General features: G+C 43.7%; 1 protein-coding gene across 2 annotated transcripts in view; it reads right to left on the bottom strand.

The window, feature by feature from the left end:
* Nucleotides 1-21647, bottom strand: part of DEPTOR (DEP domain containing MTOR interacting protein) — a 131232-nt gene that overhangs the window by 43009 nt on the left and 66576 nt on the right. For both annotated transcript variants that reach the window (XM_045078079.1, XM_045078078.1), the window contains exon 4: nt 19502-19680. In XM_045078079.1, the coding sequence (XP_044934014.1) occupies nt 19502-19680 (179 nt within the window). The remainder of the gene's footprint in view (nt 1-19501; nt 19681-21647) is intronic.

The following is a 21647-nucleotide window of genomic DNA, read 5'->3' as shown; positions in this document are numbered from 1 at the left end:
AGATGCCACATGAGCTTGTGGTCCACACACCATTCCAGGAGCTTTCCACGTGCCGTGCACTTTAAAAATTTGCTAACCAGGGGCACCGGGGTGGCTCAGTGGGTTAAAGCCCCTGCCTTCGGCTCAGGTCATGATCCCAGGGTCCTGGGATCGAGCCCCACATCAGGCTCTCTGTTCGGCAGGGAGCCCGCTTCCCCTTCTCTCTCTGCCTGCCTCTCTGCCTACTTGTGATCTCTCTCTCTCTCTGTCAAATAAATAAATAAATAATCATAAAAAAAAATTGCTAACCCATTCCTTGGGGGAAGTTGCCTGACTTCACTCCCGATCTAAAGTCATACTCTTCCTGGTGTTGTCTGAGCCTCTTTGCAACCTCCCACTGAGCACCTACCACATGGAGCCTGCATTGTCTGTTCACTTCTCTGCCTTGTCCACTCAGCTCTAGGCTCTCTGGGGCAGTGATCATGGCTTTATGTGGTCATGAGAGTCCCCTGCTAACTTTTAACTTAGTGATTCTTATGGTTGTTTCACTATCTTTAAATGGTGACTAGTCACTTTGGCTAAACGCATGATTTGGGCCACCAAGACAAATACACTTAATTCAGTGGTAGTTCTGCAATGTTCTTAATAAATGACGCCATTCTTCTTAATAAATGATGTCATTCTTGGATTCAGGAGATGCTGAATGCATCCTGGACCAAGAGATTAGCCAATTACACTTGGATATGATATCTACAAATAGTGGTTCTTTTGTGGATAGTCAAATTCTTTTTTAATTTTTATTTATTTTTTAAATTTCTTTTCAGTGTTCCATAATTCATTGTTTATGCACTACACCCAGTGCTCCATGCAATACGTGCCCTCCATAATACCCACCACCGGGCTCACACAACCTTCCGCTCCCCACCCCTCCAAAACCCTCAGATTGTTTTTCAGAGTCCACAGTCTCGCATGGTTCATCTCCCCCTCCAAATTCCCCCAACTCCCTTCTCCTCTGCATCTCCCCATGTCAAATTTTAATAATAAGTTTACTTTATCCCTACATTCAACAATGCTGTTTTAATAAAATTTTGTAGAGAAGTTATTTCTGGCAAACTTTTCTGAGTGTATTGAGATCTTTTAAGTCCTCAGGTTGACTTAGGCAACAGTACCTTAAATTACAACCTGAAAATACACACTTCTGTATACATTTATTAATGCCTATTGTTTTCTCTTTGGAGTGTGACATATACAAAACACTGGCTCTGGTATAAATAAATACAGAAAAACACTCTAAATCCAACCAAATTCCAGAATGGCCAAAAGTACTTTTAAAAGTATTTTGGGGGCGCCTAGGTGGCTCAGTGGGTTAAAGCCACTGCCTTCGGCTCGGGTCATGATCCCAGGGTCCTGGGATTGAGCCCCACATCGGGCTGTCTGCTCAGCGGAGAGCCTGCTTCTCCCTCCCCCTCTGCCTGCCTCTCTGCGTGCTTGTGCTCTCTGTCAAATAAATAAAAAAAATCTTAAAAAAAAAGTATTTTTAATTGAAGTAGAAATTTGGCTGCCAATTTCGTCTCCTCAGGCTTTAAATACCGAGACCTAGAGTTGAAGTCATACCTGTGCTCCGTTCTACACCTCCCCAACTCCCCACTACCTACAGCTCAGAGGGTAAATCTGGCATCTGAGATGAATGGGTTAAATTCAAATAGTCTTTATTCATCCTATTCCCTCTCCAATCCTGCAAATGACCTTAAATGTGACCGACCGAATCAGGGAAAACAAAAGTTGGACGAGACAGTAGACCACACTTGATAAGCATAATGCCAAGTGGACTGTAAGAACTCAAAAAATTAGACCTCTATTATTTTACAAGCACTGTTGTTATTTTTACAATTACCCTCCTGTACTGATGATGATGCCATTTGGCTTATGGGAATTCAGTTTTATGACACACGATATTTAATGCCCCACTTCCATTTTCAAGGGCTCATTTGGATTTTCACGCCCGAGGAGCAGCCACACTCTGTGAAAACGAAGGTCTCCGTGTGTTCATCCTCCAGCTGTGTGGCTGGAACAGATGGAGTCCAATTCTCCTCTCAGAATAGAAAAGTGACAATTGCATGTGTCACCTGCATTGTTTTCAATAAATTACTTGGCTTTTAAAAGGGTTTTTTTTTTTTCCCCTCTCTCTCTCTCATTAAAAGTTGGATGACATAAACACTGAATTTCAAGCATTTGCTTTGTTTGTGAGCATAGCCTTAGGTATACCGGAGATAAATGTAATCACAAAATGTTGATGAGCACAGGTAGACAGCCATATTATAGCAACGATCAGTTGACACATGGCTTCCATTCATTTATGCAGCAATGTGAGCACCTACTAAATTTCGCACACCATGCAGTTCTCTCTCTTAGCACGGTGGCTGGAATATGACAAATTATCTGCTCCTCCTTTCAAAAACCAAAAACTGCTAAAAGAGACATTGCTTCATATAAGAATGAAACAATCAACATTCTTAACATATAAGAATGAAACAATAAACCATTACACACTCTCTTCGGCTGAGTAACTTTTAGAAACTAATATTACCCAATAAAAAGTGAAGGTTCTAGAGTTCAGTGACCTCAGTTTTGATCTCAGTTCTGCCAACCTGACTAGCAGAGTGCTTTAGGCAACTTACTAAACTTTCAACTTTTCATGGCTTTGCTGTGAAGGAAAAAATGGGATAATGGATGTGAGAGATTTGGAATATTGTCTGAAATCTAGTGATTTAAGTCTTCTTGTTCTTAGACTCCTAAAGATTGACTTTAGCCTTCGGTCATAAATTACACATGTAAAGTCTCAAGAAAGAAACAATGGCTAAATGACAGGACAGTTTATATTCCAGAGAGAGAAAAGCACTGGTTCCTCCTACACTTTAACATGACATTCACTATATTAAATCCAAAAGCCACTTGCTACATAGGCGACTTACTCTTTGGTAAACACAGAAGAGATAATCTAAACTCAGGAGGAAAAACATTAAAGAGAAGGAAAGGAAAACCATTTAGGGGAAGGTAACTGGTGGCTCTAAAACTTGAGGTTGTTCCAATTCTTTACTTCTCAGGTCCCAACACTGTACAGAGCTTTTATTTAAAGTAAATATTGGGATACAAACAATTTGACAAATTTTGTTCTTTGCTCCTTGAGACTATGAACCTCTAACCAGGAATAAGTAAGACAGAATATTCAAAGCTGACATTCAGTATCTGTTTTTTCTAGTTGTGCTCTTTCAATTATAGTTATAATTGAAAAGTGATAATTATTTATCCATTCAATTTATAATTTCTGGGACTTATGAAGACTTTCCTCTCATATGGGTAGCATTCCCAAGGGGCTTGACTTGGCTTCGTATTAAATCAGACATAAAAATAAGAGTAAAAGCAGGCACAGTCAGAAAGCTGTAAATTCAAGAGGACCTAATTGCTTAGGAAAGTGGGGGTTCTAGAAGCACTAAGCTCACAATGTTGTCAATACTTGGTAAAAGAAAAGAGATCCTGATTTGCTGTGTGGTTTTCCTTTTCAGAAAGCATGGGAGAAATGTTATAATAGTGTGACATACATAGATTCTTTTTGTAGACAACGTGGCTACATTTTTCTCTTATAAGTTTTTGGACGACTTCGGCAAACACAAAGAGACCTTGAAAGTGATTATCTACAAGAGGGGAAATTGGCTTCTCCACCACTGACACATAGAATCTAAACATGAATATAAAAATCTATCATCTTGAAACCTGTAAATTCAGCTGAATATAAAAGACATTTTAAGCTACTTATCTAGTCGGATTGAAGAAGGTCACATACTTTCATTCATCCTTGAAACGTTTGCTGGCAAATGACATAACACAATAGGCATCATGAAACAAGCCCACTGAACCCAGCAGTGTGATGGGGAGGGGGTTTGGGGGTTTGGGGAGAGAATGTGCAGTCACCAACTGCTCTCTGGATGGCATTTCATCAAACCTTTAAACTTTTATATATTCTTTAATTTTTTTTAAAGATTTTTTTATTTTTTTGAGAGAGTGTGAGTTGGGGGGAAGGGTGAGTCAGAGGGAGAGAGAGAATCTCAAACACACTCCCCACTGAGTGCAGAGCCACCCAACTTGGGGGGGGGGCACTTGATCCCAGGACTCCGAGATCATGACCTGAGCCCATATCAGGAGTCCGACACTCAACTGACTGAGCCACTCAGGCACCCAGGCACCTCCATCAAACCTTCTTAAAGGTGATCTTGGATCTGGGATTACATAAGTAACTCGGCAGAGTTAAAAGAGGGCTTAACGGGGGGGGGGGGAGAGGAAAGATAATGCTATTGCCATGAGGAGAATGAGGTGGGGGCACCATACTGGTGCTGAAGCTAAAAGGTCCTCCAGGTCACCCTGAAGACAGGAGACCCTCAGCAGCTACCCTGATAAGCATCCCTCAATGGTCCTCCACACAGCAGAGGTTGGTGTGGTTCACTCCTTCCCCCAGGGCACCCTGGTGGGTGAAGGATCGTTCGGGGACCATCCAGGCTGTCACTCTATCCTACTCCTCACTCCATTTCCTCTCGTTTGCTTTCTCATCTCCCTTTACTGCGTCCTAAAAGGACCATTTCCCCCCTGCAAATACTGTATTGACATTGACAAGACATTGACAAGCGTACTGACCAAACCTCAAGACTAAACAGGTCACGATCTAGTCCTCAGATTTAGGGTTTCTAAAAGGCAAATAAAATGTGCATATGCAAGTGCTACACCTCCACTGCCAACAAGCCCAAAGCCTTCCGTTGTCTCAGTGTCCAGGGAAGGCTTTGCGGCCTTTGGCTTCCCTGTTCCTGCTAATTCACCACCCTTCAGAGTCCAAGCAACCCATGTCGCTTGGTAGGCTGCAGATTTTAAAAACTGGCAAGACTAAAAAATACTGATATCATGCTTTTTAATCATGTGTTTGGTGGAAAACACACACTGAGAACTAACTACAACAGATTAAAGCTATTTTTTTTTTTTTAACCTGAGCTATACTTAAGGTCGTAATTACCCATCTCAAACCATCCTAAAGGAATGCAGGAGTTGAAAGAGCCCTGTTTCCCCAAGCAGCAGAAGTCCTTGATTCAAGAACATTAAGCAATTGTTTTTAAGTGCCTGTGGCACATAAGGACAGAGCGAGGTGCTTGGGATCCTCAACTCTTCAAAGGGCAGTAACAGCAGTGAGTCAGAGAACTAAAATAATTACTTCCTGAGCACCGACAACATTAAGTAGAGGATATGAAAACAGGAAATTGGTTTTAGGGTATAAAGTCCTATTAACTGGTACTACTAAAACAAAACACTTCACATTCACAAGGTTAGAACCCAATTACACTAACTTAATTGATTGAAAGGAGGAGAGGATGGGAAAGAGACAAGGAAGAAGGACAAAAGTCACCCTAGAAAAGATAGCAGAAAAGAAGAAAATCAAAACATGACATCGCGATGGCATAGGTTTCTGCATCTTCTGTGTCTCAGTGTCAGAAACACAAAGGTAATAAACAGACAGTAGGTCAAATAATGTTTTCTTCTTCTCTATGCATCATTAAATAATAGCTGGGTACATTCCAAAGACCAGAACCTTCACTGTTAGTGATAGAACTCAAGACAAAGGGTATGTTTTTCAGAGACTAAACCATACCATAAGGGCAAAGGTCTAAAAACAAATTTATTTTGTCCAGGAAATGGAATACTGCACCTATAAAAGTCAATGAAAACCATTTTGTGACTCTGTTCTAGATCTTTTGGAATTGTTGGCATAAATCCAAAGGCCTCATAAGAGCACCTCCATGTTGATGGATTTAACATGTGTGCATTCGGCACAGAGTATGGATAAGATACTGCGTAAGACCAGCAAAGGTGAGCCCATCAACGTGATATCGATGCCTCCCCACTAAGGCATCTGATGTTGTGGATGTTGATGAAAACAATAAATGAAAGTAACAATTGATGAACATTTATTGAGGGAAACTCTGTGCCAGGCCCTCTGCTAAGCACTTGCATGATTTGTATCATTCTATTCTCACAGCAACACTATGAGAGAGCTGTTAGAATTATTTCCATTTTACAGATGAGAAAACAGGATCACACAAAGTAAATTTGCCCAAGGTTCCATTGTTACTAACTGGAAGATTCAAGTCAGAAATACTCTGGGGCACCCTGGGTGGCTCAGTCAGTTAAAGACTCTGCCTTTGGCTCAGGTCATGATCCCAGGGTCCTGGGATGGAGCCCCACGTCAGGCTCTCTGCTCAGCAGGGAGCCTGCTCCCTCCTCTCTCTCTCTGCCTGCCTCTCTGCCTACTTGGATCTATGTCTGTCAAATAAATAAATAAAATCTTAAAAAAAAAAACAAACAAAGAAAGAAATACGGACAGATGAACTCTGGAACACCCCTGACTCTCCTCTCTCGACCATCTCCCATCCAGAGATGTCATGCCAATGAAGAGCTAAATGAAATTACCAACACCAAAAACCCAGCTTGCCCCTCATTGATTCCTATCTCTAGTTTACAGAAGGCAGTTTGGACAGGCACCTTTTCCACAAAACTCTTCACCAGGACAGAACATTTATTACCTTGGAATTGCTCATCTAAAGGATAGAATGATGACATAGAAAACACTGGTTGGGTCTCAGAGGACCCTTGGCTGAACAGCAGCTTCACTCTTCTTTTTTTTTTTCTAAACGATGAACTACATTATATTTCTCCAAATAATACAGACAATTTTTTTCCACTATCCATTACACTCAGCCTGAGAAGATACAACCAGAATCTTCAAAGATGATTCATCTTTGATACTTGTGTTTTATCCAGGCCTGGATACCCAGTCTTTACTAAGTTACTTAACTGCCCTGAGCTCCAGCTGCATTCATCTGGAAAACAAGTTGAAGAAATAACAGAACGACATGGGTAAAAGGCCTGTTATAGTTTCTGGGCCAGGGTCGCTCCAGTAACATTGGCCATGTGTGGGTTTTCTGGAAGGCCCAGGGCTGTCGGGGCCTTAAACTTTTTAATGATTTAAGCCTCTGCAGACTCTGCCTATGGAGCCGAAGCATCTGGAAACAATTCTAGGTGCTCTGGAAGAAAAGGAGGCCCCCAACCTAAACCAGATCAATTCAGCAAGGTCACCAACATGGAGAAAAGCATCCAGCGGGAGGTTGGAGGGACCAGAATAAAATGCTACCCAAGAAATATGAAGTGTGAACGCCCACCACAGCCTCATTCCCAGATGGCATTTTCTAACTCTTTCCAGAAAGGTTACCACAGAACCTGATGGTGCTTCACCATCAAGTAATTTGTCAGGTGTTTTTATGACACTGAAGAGTGCAGTATCTTTGAAGTAGGAAGAAGCAGATGTTCAGAAAAGGAAGGAATCGGTGGTGAGATTTAGAGGGTTTTTTTTTGTTTTTCTTTTTTTAAATGGTCTTCATCTATTTTCTATATCGTTTATATCTGTACTCTCCTTTTCTTAAACAAAAAAAAAGTATAGGAAAAAACGTTGCATGCTTTTTTTTTTTAAATAAGTTTTGTATTTTGAAATCTTCTTACATTTATAGGAAAGCAGTAAAGGTAGTATAGATAGTCCCCATCTACCCCGACACACCCTCATGTTAAGATAACCATGTGCAGTGGTCAAAACTAAGACATTGACATTGGTACCCCCAGCGATTTCAAATCTCACTTAGAGCTACAAGGAACTCCGTGAATGGACGCAAGAAGGAAACTATCCCTTGGAAGCCCAGTTTCCCAGGGAAGCATATTTCACTGTGAAATGATAAAAGACGTTTGTCCTTGTGGATGACAACGCTAGCTGCTTATCCAAAACCACTCTCTCTTTCTTCCTCCTTTATGACTTGCCCATGGCAGCAGTGTCCCTCAGTAAAAGACATTCGATCACTGATCGCCTTCTGTCAAGGGTGACCAGGTGACCCAGTTCTGACCCTCATGATGTAGGTGTAAGTGTTGAGAAGAGGCAACCTTTCCTAAACAAAAAGCCAAGTCTTACTAGGTGACCTCTCTCTGCCTTTCCATCTTTTCCCTGCCTACAGTACAGACAGGAAGTCTGGCGAACTCTAGGAATAGCCAAGCAGAAATGGATGGGGCCTTATCAACCTCTTGTCAGCCCAGGACACCCCCTTCCCCACCTCTCCCTGGAGCAGCTTCCTGCCTGAGGCAGAAGGACCTCTCTGTTCAACCTGTCATTATTATATTTTCTGTTATTTGTACCAAAACACAATCCTGATGCTGTTCCAAATATAGGTCTGGAGACATGAAATCAAAAGCTTAAAAAAACAAATGCTTCCATTTATTTGCAGCCCACACTTTACAACAAACTGCTTGACTCGAAGCCAAGAGGGATTAGACATAAAGTCATGCAGGCAGAAGATACGCCTTCCAGCCACTCGGCTCTGATTCCTCTGGGACGGAACTGCTTATGGACATTCCTTGGGCCTCAATTTTCACATCGGCAGAAAAGAAATTACAATAACCTCATCTTTTATCCATCGTAAGTGAAATTCATAAACATATGGGGACACACAGATCTCTCAAAGGCAGGTCACAATAATGTCAATGCACCATTAATAACTATACTGCTGCCAGCAAAAATCCAAGAGCCCACAAGGAAGAGCAGGAGTTTAAGCAAGTGCTCCTGAGCTTTGCGTTACTTACTGGATAAGCCCTTTCTGAGCAAAGAGGGAGCCTCCAAGATCAAAACCAGCCTAAGTGATGGCAGGCAACAGTTTCTGACTTGTGGAAATATTTAAAAATCAAAGAGAATATTTAAAAAACAGAAGAGAAAGAAAACATGATTGTGAAATCAGGGTGCTGGGAAAGAGAGAATTATTGTCGCCATTCCAGAAACTTCCACGGCCGGCAACCAGCTCTGTGGGGGTGTCCAAACTGGCATGGCAAAACAGAGATAACCAGGTGCTTCTTTGACGCAAATGTTCGGGTATTTAGCCACAGACAAAGATGTCTGAGATGGGGGCTGAAAAATGACAAACACATTCCCCAGGATACTGTCCTACCCTGTGATGGATTCAGAAAGCTCCAGAGCTTGGTTCTCTAGAATGACAGCCAAAGGACACATAGGCTTGCCAAGGACTTAAAATGTCGCAGAGTCCAAATTGAGATGAGCTCTGGATTTTTTATTATTATTATTATTATTTATTAGTATTAGTATTGGGGCTTGAATGGGGCTTGAACTCACAACCCTGAGATCAAGACATGAGCTGAGATTAAAAGTCAGATGCCTAACTGGCTGGGCCACCCAGACGCCCCTGCACTGAATTTTAAAAGATTGAGTAAGGAAAATAAGAACATTAAAGAGCTGATCGGTATCTGTCATGTTAACCATATTTTGAAATGATATTTTAGAGACGGTGACTTCACATAAGATTATTGTGATTAAGTTCACCTGCTTCTATTGTTTTTACTGTGGCTCTTAGAAATTTTAAAAGTACCTCTATGGATTGCATTTATGGCTTATATCATACTCCTGTGGGAAACAGGAATCAGTCTAGAGTAGAGGCTGATATGCCATAGGAACAGACCAGCTAGCCACCAAACAAGTTCATGCCCTTATGTGTAGCACTTTGAGAGCTATCTGTCGTTACCCCGAGCTTCTGACAGCTGAGTGATCGAGGGTTCTCATGACCGCCGTCCCTTTTCCTGCCCCCATCCAGTCACACTATATCCCCCATCCAGTTCCTTCATTTTGATGTGGAAGCACTTGATGTTCCCACTTGGCAGGAATCCTTCTTTGTCATTATGCTCTCGGCAACTGTCAAAGATGATTTTAGAAAGACAGGAGCCAGCCAGTGGGCCAAACCAGCACCTACCCCTTCTCCCCAGGCATGGTGGCTTTGGTAGTTTCCAACTGGACTGAAACTGCAATCTCTCCAATAAGATGGAGAGAATATAGATCCCGATATGGAGGCCTTGCTTGGATAGAAGATGGGGGGCTCCTCCGTAGGTCCCATGTCACCACTGGGACAGAGAAGAAAGTGAAAGGAAGCTTTTTAGAGAAAAGCTAGAGAAAATGTGAGAGCCTTTCAAATTTTATGTCAGTTTTAAAATAATTTACATAAAAATTTTACAAAAAGATTACTCTCTAAATTTGACCAAATTTGGTTATGAACATTAATAAACACATGTTTTCCATTGTAATCTGGATGTGTGTGCCTATGTGTGTGTAATTCCTTCATAAATTTTAACTTAATACCGTTGCATAGTCACACCGATCAGAGTTGACATATGGTCAGTTTTACACCCAGCCATCACTCCCCAGTACAAATACGCTTTATTTGTATGCCCAGTACAAATAAGTTTACTTAGCCATTCCTAGCAGAATAGGGGAGGAGGCAGCTGGAGAAGGAACTGGGGGCCCAAACACAAAATGACAATCCAGACACACCGTCTGGGAGGGGAGGGTCAGCAAAGAGAAACTGAGTTAACGGGAGCCTGAGTAGGTAAGGATCCTGAGCCAGGCGTGGCTAGTTGGGGACTTTCTAGAGGCATGACCACGAGAGACTGCAGGACAGCCGCAAGGATGAAATGCTGTGAGAAAAATCCTTATTAGTATCCAAGGAGAACCTGGGTCCCAGACATGAACCCTTCCTCCAATGCCTCAGTCTCCCCGTTGCAAGGGACTGCCACAAAAAACTCACTCAAGACTGACGCTGACTCAAGAGCTAGAAAAATGATCTGCGATGGAAAAGAGAATGGAGGCATTTCATTCCTTAAAGGAAGGCCTCTTAATGTTTTGTCCTACCCCCCTCCATTTTGGCTTGAGGACGATGGTCAAGCTCATGTCCATCAGTAGCCCAGACTTAACATCGTGGTGCTTCCTGAGCAGTAGAAGAGAGGAGGGGCGTATCATGATCAGCAACCTGAACTGTCAGTTCCACCCTGATACGCCTTTCTAATAAACCCGAGACCTCTACATGTCCCACTAGAGATGGCCATGGAAACCCAGCGAAGTCCTTAAATTACCACCAAACACCTAGCTGAGTAGTACTTAATACAAGATCGCATACCTTCCACATACTTCACCTGCACAGCGATGGTGTTGTTGAACTTCAAGACTTCCTCGTGCTGTTATAAGAATGCTGCACCTGGGTAAACTGAGGACTACGTATGGGCAGGACACTGGACGGCGAGCTGTCAGGAGCGAGGCAGGAATTGGAATTGGTAGGACCACAGGTTTCAGGGCCAAACACTGTCTGTGGCTAGATCAGTGTCTGTGGACCTGACAAGTTATACTAACGACAACTGAAGATGGAAATGTTTGCAGTTTTGGCACTGTTCACAAAAGCCCTCTGTTCCTTATGCATCATACTCTTTTGGAAAATTACATGAGATAAGGCTATCTTTCATTCCCTTCATACTTTCTAATAGTTAAGTCTCAGTGTGGCTACAGACCTGTTTTCCTTTAACCAGAATCAACACTGTAATGTGTGCCAGCGCATTAGCCCTTGACTTTACCAAGCAACCTTGCTCCCTTCTGTTTACATTGCAGCAAAATTCTGGCTGTGTACATTTTCCTTCTTGCTTTGGATTCAGCTATAATAAAAAGTAAAATAGAGTCAAAGCACATCAGAAGGCACAGTGGGATAATTCCCCAAAATTCCAAATTGAGAAAATGAAATGGTTTTATTAGATTGTGGCTGTTCATAAAGATTATGCTTGAAAGAACTATTAAAAGTAGATTGAGGAAAATATTCTCCCCAAGCTTTTTTTTCCCCCCCTATTCAGAGTTTATCATTTAGAAGCGAAGAACGGTCATACTAGTTGCAAATCCTACAACACGGTCATCTAAAACAGCAGGGACAACAATACCAAATGCACTGATTTGAGGGGGAAGGATTAAAGGAACTAACAGTGGTTAAGAACAGCCTGTCTTGTGTGGATCACTGGGAGTTACAGGCAAACAATGAATCAGGGAACCAAGGAAGTACTGTATGGGGTCTATCAAAGCCCAATTAAAACAAATAAACAAAAGAAAAAAAAAAAAGCCTGTCTAACACTTTTGCCTGCCTTAGCGCTCATTTCCCAGTGCTGACAGAACTTTCAACTTTTTTTTTTTTTTTTTTTTTTTGGTGACCAACAGCCCTCTCCTCCTGGTGAGTCTGTCAGTCAGTCAAAGGGTTCCGCTCCTTTTGGATGAAGCCGTGGGCATGTGACCTAGTTCGGCCAATCAGAATCTCTCTGGAGTTGAGCTTGGAGCTGGTTCCCAGGAGGTGGGTGGCTGGAAGACATGGCCCTTTAGTCACAGGTTCCTGGCACCTGGATCCCCAAGTGGTGCTCTAGTTCTTCAGGCATCTGGTTTTTCAATGTTTCCTTTCACTGTCGGATAGCTCTGCCATATGTTTAAAGCCAATGCTGACTGGGGCTGCTCACACTCAAAGAACAGGGCATAAATACTCAGCCCTGTGCCCTGCAAATGGCAAGGCCTCAATTTGGGGTCATTACTGTCATCCGTTCATTGAACACTTTTTTACTGAACAGTTACTACACAAATGCCAAGCCGTTGGGGATACAAAGAGAGAAAACAAATGGTCTGCCCTTAAAGCACTTACATTCTAGTTAAGGGTAAAGAAAGATGAAGATATTGACTGGGTACCATTTGTAATAGAAAAATCTTCATTTTCTGGAGGCAAGAAGTGACCAAAAGCAAAAAGCAAGAAAATGTGAGTAGGAGAGTCTTGACAAGGACAGGAAGGGAGGGTAGGCCGGCAAGGGTAGGTTGCCATTGACAAAGACTTTCTCTGTGTTCTGACTTTGTAGCCAGGTTCCCCTGCACTTGATCTTAGCCAAAAGGCTGAGAAGGGATAGCCAGGTTCCCCTGAACCTTCTTTTTGATTAGGCCTTGACCTTGGCCCCCCATCCCGTCTTTGGCTTGCTTTCTTCTTGCGAAGAATCCTGCTAAGTCACTTTAGTGAGAACCTTCACCCACCACAATGCCCAATCAATCTTGATATTTGACAAGTTTCTCATCCTCCATCTTTGACGTATAAGTCCTTGGCCTACCTTTCCGAAGAATTCTCTTAAATTGGTTTAGCAGGAATCCCCCTACCCTGGATGCCCCCTATTAATACATTTCCATCCCCTGATCCCCTCACCTTGTCCAGTAGCTACAAATCCCCACTAGTCCTTGTGACATTCAGAGTTGAGCTCCACCTCCCTCCCTCACTGCAATAGTCTTAGGGCAAGTCTTCCTTACTGTTTTAATAACGGCAGAAGACTTTCTTTTCTGCAGGATCCCTCAGTCTTGGGCAAGTTGCAATCTTGCTTTTGGCCTCAATCTTCAAGGCCATTTTTCTTCCTTTCTTCCTCCCTCCTCCCCATCTCTCTCTCTCTCTCTCTCATTCTTTCCTTGGCCAGGCTATTCTAGGCTTAGGCTGAACTCTATCAGTGATCTTAATTACTGGAAAGATTGGGTTCATTGTTGTCTCGATCTGGCACTTAGCTTCCTGTGTGGCAGATTCCAAGCTCCCTCTTCACGGCTGTCCGAGTGAATGTCTCAGCTACCGTCTTCCACTAGAGAAGGGGATAATCCCAACTCTCCCCCAGCAACTGGGAGGACTGAAAAGATAATATACATATACCTGCTTTGGGAACTGCAAAATGTTATATAAATATACGCTCAAAACAAAAAGAAAAAGAGAGAGGGCTTGATGAAGTGTTGAAATTGCTGAAGTGCTCTGACTAAATCTCTAAAAGAGGAAATTATACGCCTGGACAGAGCAGCAGGAGCCTGATTATTCCAGGTCAGCCGCTGCAGCTGTGAGCAGCTGACCCATGTGATTATCTGGTTTCTAGCTCCCTCCATGTAAGGCAAAGTTAGCTGGAGAGCAGCTAGAGCATAGGCAGATACTTTACGTGAGCAGAGAAACGTGTTCATCACATTTGTGAAGGCTGCACAAGAATCCCAAGGTGTCCCAGCATTGTTTGGAGAAAGGGAATCATCTATGTTATGAGCTAATCATTTTTATGGCTAAAACATCTGCCAGGCGCTATGTGCCAAAGCAATAAAAGTGGGGGAATTACAGAGCTTCCAATGGGTCCGGTCCTATTTAGTGGTAAGAGCCAGATTGCCTGGATTTCAATCTTGAATCTGCTGTTTACCAGCTCTTGTCTTCCGCAAGTTACTTAACCTCATCTTTTTTTTTTTTTTTTAAGATTTTATTTATTTATTTGACAGAGAGAGATCACAAGTAGGCAGAGAGGCAGGCAGAGAGAGAGGAAGGGAAGCAGGCTCCCTGCCAAGCAGAGAGCCCGATGTGGGGCTCGATCCCAGGACCCTGGGATCATGACCTGAGCCAAGGCAGAGGCTTCAACCCACTGAGCCACCCAGGCGCCCCTTAAGCTCATCTTTAAGAGGGGAAGAATTATGATACCTAACAGAGTCAGGGAGAGGAATGAGTCCATGAGGAGAGTGACTAGAAACAGTGGCTGGCACATGGTAGGGCTCTATAAATTTAAACTGTTATTTCCCGTCGATCAGATCGCATACAATAGCTGGCGTCTGGAGCCCCTAAGAAGTAGGCATTGTTCGGAAAGCTTTGCCAACCACTCTTCATGGAAACCTCACGGCAGCTCTGTGCTGGGGTTCCCACGGCAGCCCCGATCCAGGAGGGCTTGCTGGTGGGCCCGGTCTGAGGCTCGAATCTGGGAACTTGGCTTCTGGAAAGTTCCCGAAGTTACTGACTAATAAGGCAACTTTACCCACTTGGTACACCGCACACCGCTATACCAGCCTGCCTAGATTGTTTGTACAAACACTGTGATTTACGGAGAACACATGCCTTCCTTCTGCGACTCTGCAGTGCGGGTAGTCGCGCCGGGTCACACGGGCAGAGTGTCCCTCCATGAGCGGCCCCCAGCGAAAACCTTGTCCTTGAGTCTCGAGTGGGCTCCGGCGGGACAGAGGCATTGCCCGTGTATTAGGGCAAGTCCCTGCTGGACGAAGGAGCCAGATCTGCATGGTTCTAGGAGGGAGGACAGAGAAATCCTGCGCTGGGCTTCTCCAGTCAGCACCTGAGGTGTCTTTCCCCACAGCGATCCTTCTCTGGGTCCTTTCACCGTAATCAGTCTTCGCCGTGAGGCGGACTTTATGCTGAATCCTTCCAGTTCATGTGTGAGATCATATGATCTTCCCCACAGAGCGAGTCAGTAACTCTCAAAAGTGGATAATGTGACTCTAATTTCATAAATCTAAAAGCCTCAGGAATGAAAGACTTGAGAGGTTGACAGGGTCACTCCGTAGGTGGAAAAGCGGGGACCTGATCCTGTCTCCCGAGACAAGGTTCATGCCACTGTATCAGGCAGCCACACCCAGGTGCATACATCCTGGGCCAAGGAAAATGTCTAAGGCACAATACCTAGTAGTTACTGTTAGCTATGCGCCCTTGGGGAAAGAGCTTAAAGGCTTTGCACTTCTGAATTCTTCACTGTAAAACTGGAATAATAAGAACGATGCAATGTCACAGAGTTGCTGTGAAAATGAAATAAGATTTTATATATATATATATATATGTATATATATATATATATATATATATATCTTGTATATGTGATGCATACACACATTAAATATACAGTATAGTGGTGCCTGGGTGGCTCAGTGGGTTAAGCTTCTGCTTTCGGCTCAGGTCATGATCCCGGGGTCCTGGGATCGAGTCCCGCATGGGGCTCTCTGCTCAGCAGGGAGCCTGCTTCCCCCTCTCTCTCGGCCTGCCTTTCTGCCTACTTATGATCTCTACCTGTCAAATAAATAAATAAAATCTTGATTACAGAACACATCATCCACCATTCATAAATGAAGCTAGTTAGAATTTCATGGGCGGCCTGATTTTTTTGTCTGTTGGTTTCAGTCTAAGGAATCACATTTATCCAGAAACCTTCTGCTCAAAGCCTAACATCGGTCTGTCTTTAATGGTTCGCCTGTGAAGTTAATTATTAGCTAGAGAACGCAGTGCTTTACATAAGACACTAACTGGCACAAGACACTAACTGTCATTAGCTCTAAAAGGCACATACAAGGTGGCCATATTTTCATAACTCAAATATGGAACCTGTTATCTAGCGATGGACTCCTGGACCGGGAAACTGGGCTCCCTTGGAAACTCTGATGTCTCCAGATAGAGAATATTCAGTCCTCCTGAAACTCCGGAAAGCAAACATCTGGGGGTTCATATTTGCTCTCGGTAATGCCTTCTTTTATCCTTTACATTGCAACTTCATGCTGATAGCATTACAAAACTACAATGTAGTTGATGTATAATTACTAGCTCTTGGGAAATCATTTGGAAACAATTCCTGGCACCTTCTCTCTTCTCTCTGAAGATGTTACAGTATCAGTCACTAAACTGTAGTATAAGAGGCTAGTTTTCTCTGGTACTTGGTATCACCAAGTTTTCCATCTATAGCAAAGACAACAGCACTAACTCTAACCCAAATACACCGTTTTTCACTGTGGATAGCCCCATATTCCAACCAACTCTGAGTTCACACTTATTAGCAAATATCCTTTTAGATGTTACTACCCGAGTGGCCTCAGATGAAATCTTTAGCCTGCTGGGGCCTTGGTTTCCTTTTCTGTAAAACAATGATAATAACACCTGCCTTATCGTCAACAATCCTATATTGGACACTTAGAAGTTTGTTAAGAAGAATGACCTCACGGTTGCTGTTCTTACCACAGAAAAATAAATTTAACCATAACAACAAAAAACATCTGTCTCGGGGCACCTGGGTGGCTCAGTCCGTTAGGTGTCTGCCTTTAGCTCAGGTCATGTTCCCAGCATTATGGGATCAAGCCCCGCATCGGGTTCCTTGCTCATCGGGGAAACCTGCATCTCTCTCTCTCTCTGCCTGCTACTCCCCCTGCTTATGCTTTCTCTCTCTGTCAAATAAATAAATAAAATCCTAAAAAACAAAGACAAAAACAAAAACAAAACATATATGCCTCAAAGAGTTTAAGAGGTTTAAATAAGCCAGTATTGGTGAAATCATTAGAATGGTGCTTGCCACAGGGTATAAAAGAAATAAATGAAATGTCCAGTACTTCCTCTGTTTGCTAATTGCTTCCATAGCCATATTCAAGTCCCAACAAGACTCTAAGATGTCTAAGGCTGGAAACCACACTGGCACCCTACTTTCTACCCAACTTCCCACCCCCAATGAGCTTAGCACAGCAGATGACATAGGAGGCCATCAGTAAATGGTTGTAGTCCTGGCGGGGTTACTGAGGAGAAACCCCCTGGAATATAATGAGTGGCTTGAGGGCCTCTTTGGCCACAGCCTCTGTGCCAATGGGTTTCAAAACACTTGACCCCAGCACACAGTAATGATGTGTATGTGGCAAATCAATATGCACTTGACTATGTCCAATGTTTGTATCATTATCTCACTGAAATCAAAGTTTTACAAAACAATACTTAATGATATTACATAGACTATGCTTCTGATGTTCTTTTTGATTCATAAAAATGTACTTTTTATTTCATTAAAAAATAAACAACCTGTCTAATATCACTCCCCCTTCATGCAAACAGCTCTTGTGTGTCCTAGTTAAATCCAGTCCAGTGCACCTCAAGGTTTGATGTGCATTCAAACCACATGGGGGTCATGCTAAAATGTAGATTAGACTCAGCAGGAATTGGTAGGCTCAGAGATTCTGTGTTTCTTTCATGCTCCCATGGTGACACTGTACAGTCCCTGGCCCATACTTTGGGGAGTAGTCATGCTGGGAATGGCTCTCTAAATTGATTTCACAGCCCACTAAAAGGTTACAATCTGCAGCTGTGAAACACTGCTCCAAATAATTCTGAGTCTTTCACCTCTATAATTCCATTATTATCTTTCTAACCTTGGGATAGAAATCCCAGGCCTGTGTGGAAGTAGGGAAGTAGGGAATTCACAGCCAGAATGACTCAAGTAGGGGCACCGGGGTGGCTCAGTCAGTTAAGCTTCTGCCTTCAGCTCAGGTCTTGACCCCAGCATCCCAGGATCGAGTCCCACACAGAGCTCCCTACTCAGCAAGGGGCCTGCTTCTCCCTCTGCCTGCCACTTCTCCTGCTTGTGTGTGTGTGCTCTCTTCTCTGACAAATAAATAAGCACATAAATAAATAAATAAATAAATAAATAAATAAAAGAATGACTCAAGTCTGACCTTTCCTATTAACTTTTAGGCTGATGGTTCCCAGCCCCTTCCTCTCTGTTCAGAGCCTACACCTTGCTGCTGTGTTAATACACTGAGCACTTATTAAGATCAGGGCATTGAACTGAGTGGTTCACATCAGCCACATTTATTCTTACAACCTCCTGTGTAGATATTCCCATTTTAGAGATGAGAGAAGGCAAGTAGCTATAACTGGTGGAGTTGGGATTCCAGAGCCTTTGTTCTTGCAACAGCCAGCCTCCGGGATGGCTCAGGCGGTCTTTGCCTCCTGGTACTCCCACCCTTGCATAGTCCTCTCTCACCGAATAGGGCTGACCTGGTCACCAGTGGAGTCCTGAGGACATGACAGTGTGTGATTTCCAGGGCTCACTTAGAAGATAACGGCAGTTTCGGTCTTGTATCCTCTTGAGTTCTCCCTCCTCAAGAATGGCCAGGTCTCCATGTCCTAAAAACTCTCTAGCAGCCTTATGAAGAAGTCCAGACAGCACTGGATGGAACCTTTCTGCCAACGTCAGCACCAACTTGTGAGGCACACACGGGGCCACCTGTGGAGGCCAATCCTGTAGCCGGCCAGGCCTTCAATGATGGTAGCCCTCGACTGACATCTTTGCAATCTCACAAGAGACGCCACCCCAGAACCACCCAGCTAAGCCTCTCCTAACCTGATGACCCACAGAAACTGCGGGAGGTAATAAACATTTATTATTGCTTTATAGCTTTTATGTCTGGGGTAATTTCTGATGCAGCAATAGATAACTAATGTCGTTCTTAACTGATAGGTTATGCCATCATCATTATGAGTCAGCCCTAAAAGGAAAGTCACACTCTTACAAGGCCTTTTGGATGAATCCTTCACTGTGGTGGTTTGCACCGTGGTTCAGCAAATGGTACCCTCCCCTTGCTCCCAACTTGGTGAGAAATATCTACTTCTCATCTGGACTGGACCCAGTGACTTGCTGTAACCAATCGGACACATGTGCTGGGGATGTTACATCGCATCTGATCAGGTTTTTGGAGATGCTGTAAGGATCCACCTATCCTCTTTAAGCTTCCGGCCTCATCTATAAGAACAATATATCCCAGGGAGTAAATGTTCCTCTAGCCTGGGTCCCAGCACGAGAACGCACGGCCAGCGCAGCTGAACCTGAGCCCAGTTTGGAGACAGGCTAAGCGGAGCCCAGGCCCATGCAGAGGAACAACAAAACCATGAGTGAGAATCACACACGTGCCATTGTAAGCCACATGATTTTAGGGTCGTCTGTGACCTCGGCGGAAGCCGCCCCGCACACTCACCATGTTGTATGATGCCGTGTTCCATGAGCCGGTGGCAGAGCTGCTCGGCCTCCTTCCTTGTGGTGGCCTCGCCTTCCTGGACCAGCCAATCCAGGAACTCAGACGCCATGAAGGTGCGCTCATACTTGACCCCTTCCTCTTCCCTGGGCTGCAGCAGCGTGTTTTCAGGGCTCATCAGCCTGGGAGGAAGGAAGGGAAGAAAAATAAGCCTACAGGGAGGAAAAATTGCTCCTTTGAAATCCCACATCCTATGTGTCTGCAAAGTCTCACAGCCAAGTTGTTAGACAGATGTGGCCATCACATGGTGTCACACATGTCATTTCTAACAGAAGGACCTGCTTCAGGAGTGAACAAGATGCATTTTCTCCTGGTAACTGAGAGAAAAGGAAAACAAAACAAAACAAAAACTGGTGGGGTGCCTGGCTGCCTCTTTCAATAGGGCACACAACTATTGATTGTTGTAAGTTCAAGCCTCACATTGGATATAGGAATTTCTTAAAAAAAGAAAAGAAGAGAAGAGAAAAGAAGAGACAAGAATAGGAAAGAAGAAAAAAAATAAAATAAAAACAAAGCCCTGGAAATGTAATCCGAAACCCACAGTAGCAGACTGCATTCCATTTAGGTACCTTGAAAAGGGCAATTTATGGACCCAGCCTTTCTAAAAAGGTTAGTATTTCTTTCCTCAAGGAGTTATCAGTTTCCCAAACCACTGGGCTTACAAGACAACTATCACAGGTTGAATACTTGTGTCCCCTCAAAATTCATATACTGAAATGTTGATGTCCAGTGTGATAGTATTGGGAACAGGGATCTTTGGGGGGGTTATTTCATAGGATAAAGCCCCCCACGATAGGATTACTGCCCTTGCAAGAAGAGACAGAGATCTTGGCTCTGCCTTCTTTCTTGACGAGGACATGAGAAGACTGTCTGCAAACCCAGGAGAGGGCTCTCACTAGACCCCAGGTCTATGCGGCGCCTTGATCTTGGACTTCCCGGCTTCCCAGCTGTGAGAAATAAGAGTTTATTGTTTAAGCCACCCAGTCTGTGACATTTGTTCCAGCAGCCTGCGCTGACGTAAGCCACTCCTTCACAACACCCCCGTTCCCACAGAACTTGTTTCTCACGCCTCCTTCTCCGGCGTTCTCCAACTGCCCTCGCTTCTGTCCTCACCACACCTCCTGAAAAACTCCCACAGGGGCTGGAGTATTCTCCCTTGCATCCATATACGATGGGCATTTTGAAGATCCCCATTTGAGCTGGTGTTAAGAGCATTAGATGCTACTGAACATTTCCCTCACGCGGAGGAGCATCACCGTGTCCTGCTTTCCCTCTTGTCCCTCTCTTCCGACCTCCTTCTCGGCTAACTTTGTATTGCCTCCTGCTAATCTCCCTGGACTTTAAAGGCTGGAATCTCTTGAGATTCGGTTCCCCAAATACCTCTTTTCTTCTTGCTTAGTCTCTCAGGGAAGTTCATTCAACCTCCTGGCTTCAATTGCCATCCATGTCCCAAGGATCTCCAACATTATGTTTCTGGATCAGGCCTATATTCCCAACTCTGGACCTCTGGATCCATACAGACATCTCAAAGACCTCAACATCAACAAACCCAAACCTGAACCCAGGTTCTTCCTCCAAACCTGGTCCTGTGCCAGTGAGTGCTTCCATCATCCTGCCAGAAAACAAGGCAGTATCTTCAATGCCTCCATGTTCCTCATTACCCCCCATTCAGGCAGTCATATGAATTGTGATTATTATATCCCAAATCATACTCACAGATCTAGGCCTTCCCCAATGCTCTAGAGTGAAATGCTGTCACTACTTTAGTCCATAACACGGACACTTTTAACCCAATTACAATGGTTTCTTCATTAGACTTTACTATGTACCCCCTCCTGTTTGCAACCCAACCTCAAGCATCTAAGTTCAGACACAGCAATTAAATTTATCTTTTTCAAATTCAAACTTGATAATGTTTCAATGTTCCTACTCCTGCTGAAAATACAATTTGGTTGCTTTGAGGCTAAACATTGAAATCCTTTATATGGCCTCTAATGCATGCATGATCTTTCCCTCTATCCCTTTAGGACCATTTTCACCTCTGACCTCATGTGCTTCAGAGATGGTCTTCTTATAGCTCTTCAATATA

This window comes from Mustela putorius, unplaced genomic scaffold, assembly GCF_011764305.1.
Source record: "Mustela putorius furo isolate JIRA1106 unplaced genomic scaffold, ASM1176430v1.1 tig00000228_pilon_pilon_pilon, whole genome shotgun sequence".
Lineage (NCBI taxonomy): Eukaryota > Metazoa > Chordata > Mammalia > Carnivora > Mustelidae > Mustela > Mustela putorius.
This window is presented reverse-complemented; position numbering and strand designations above follow the sequence as displayed.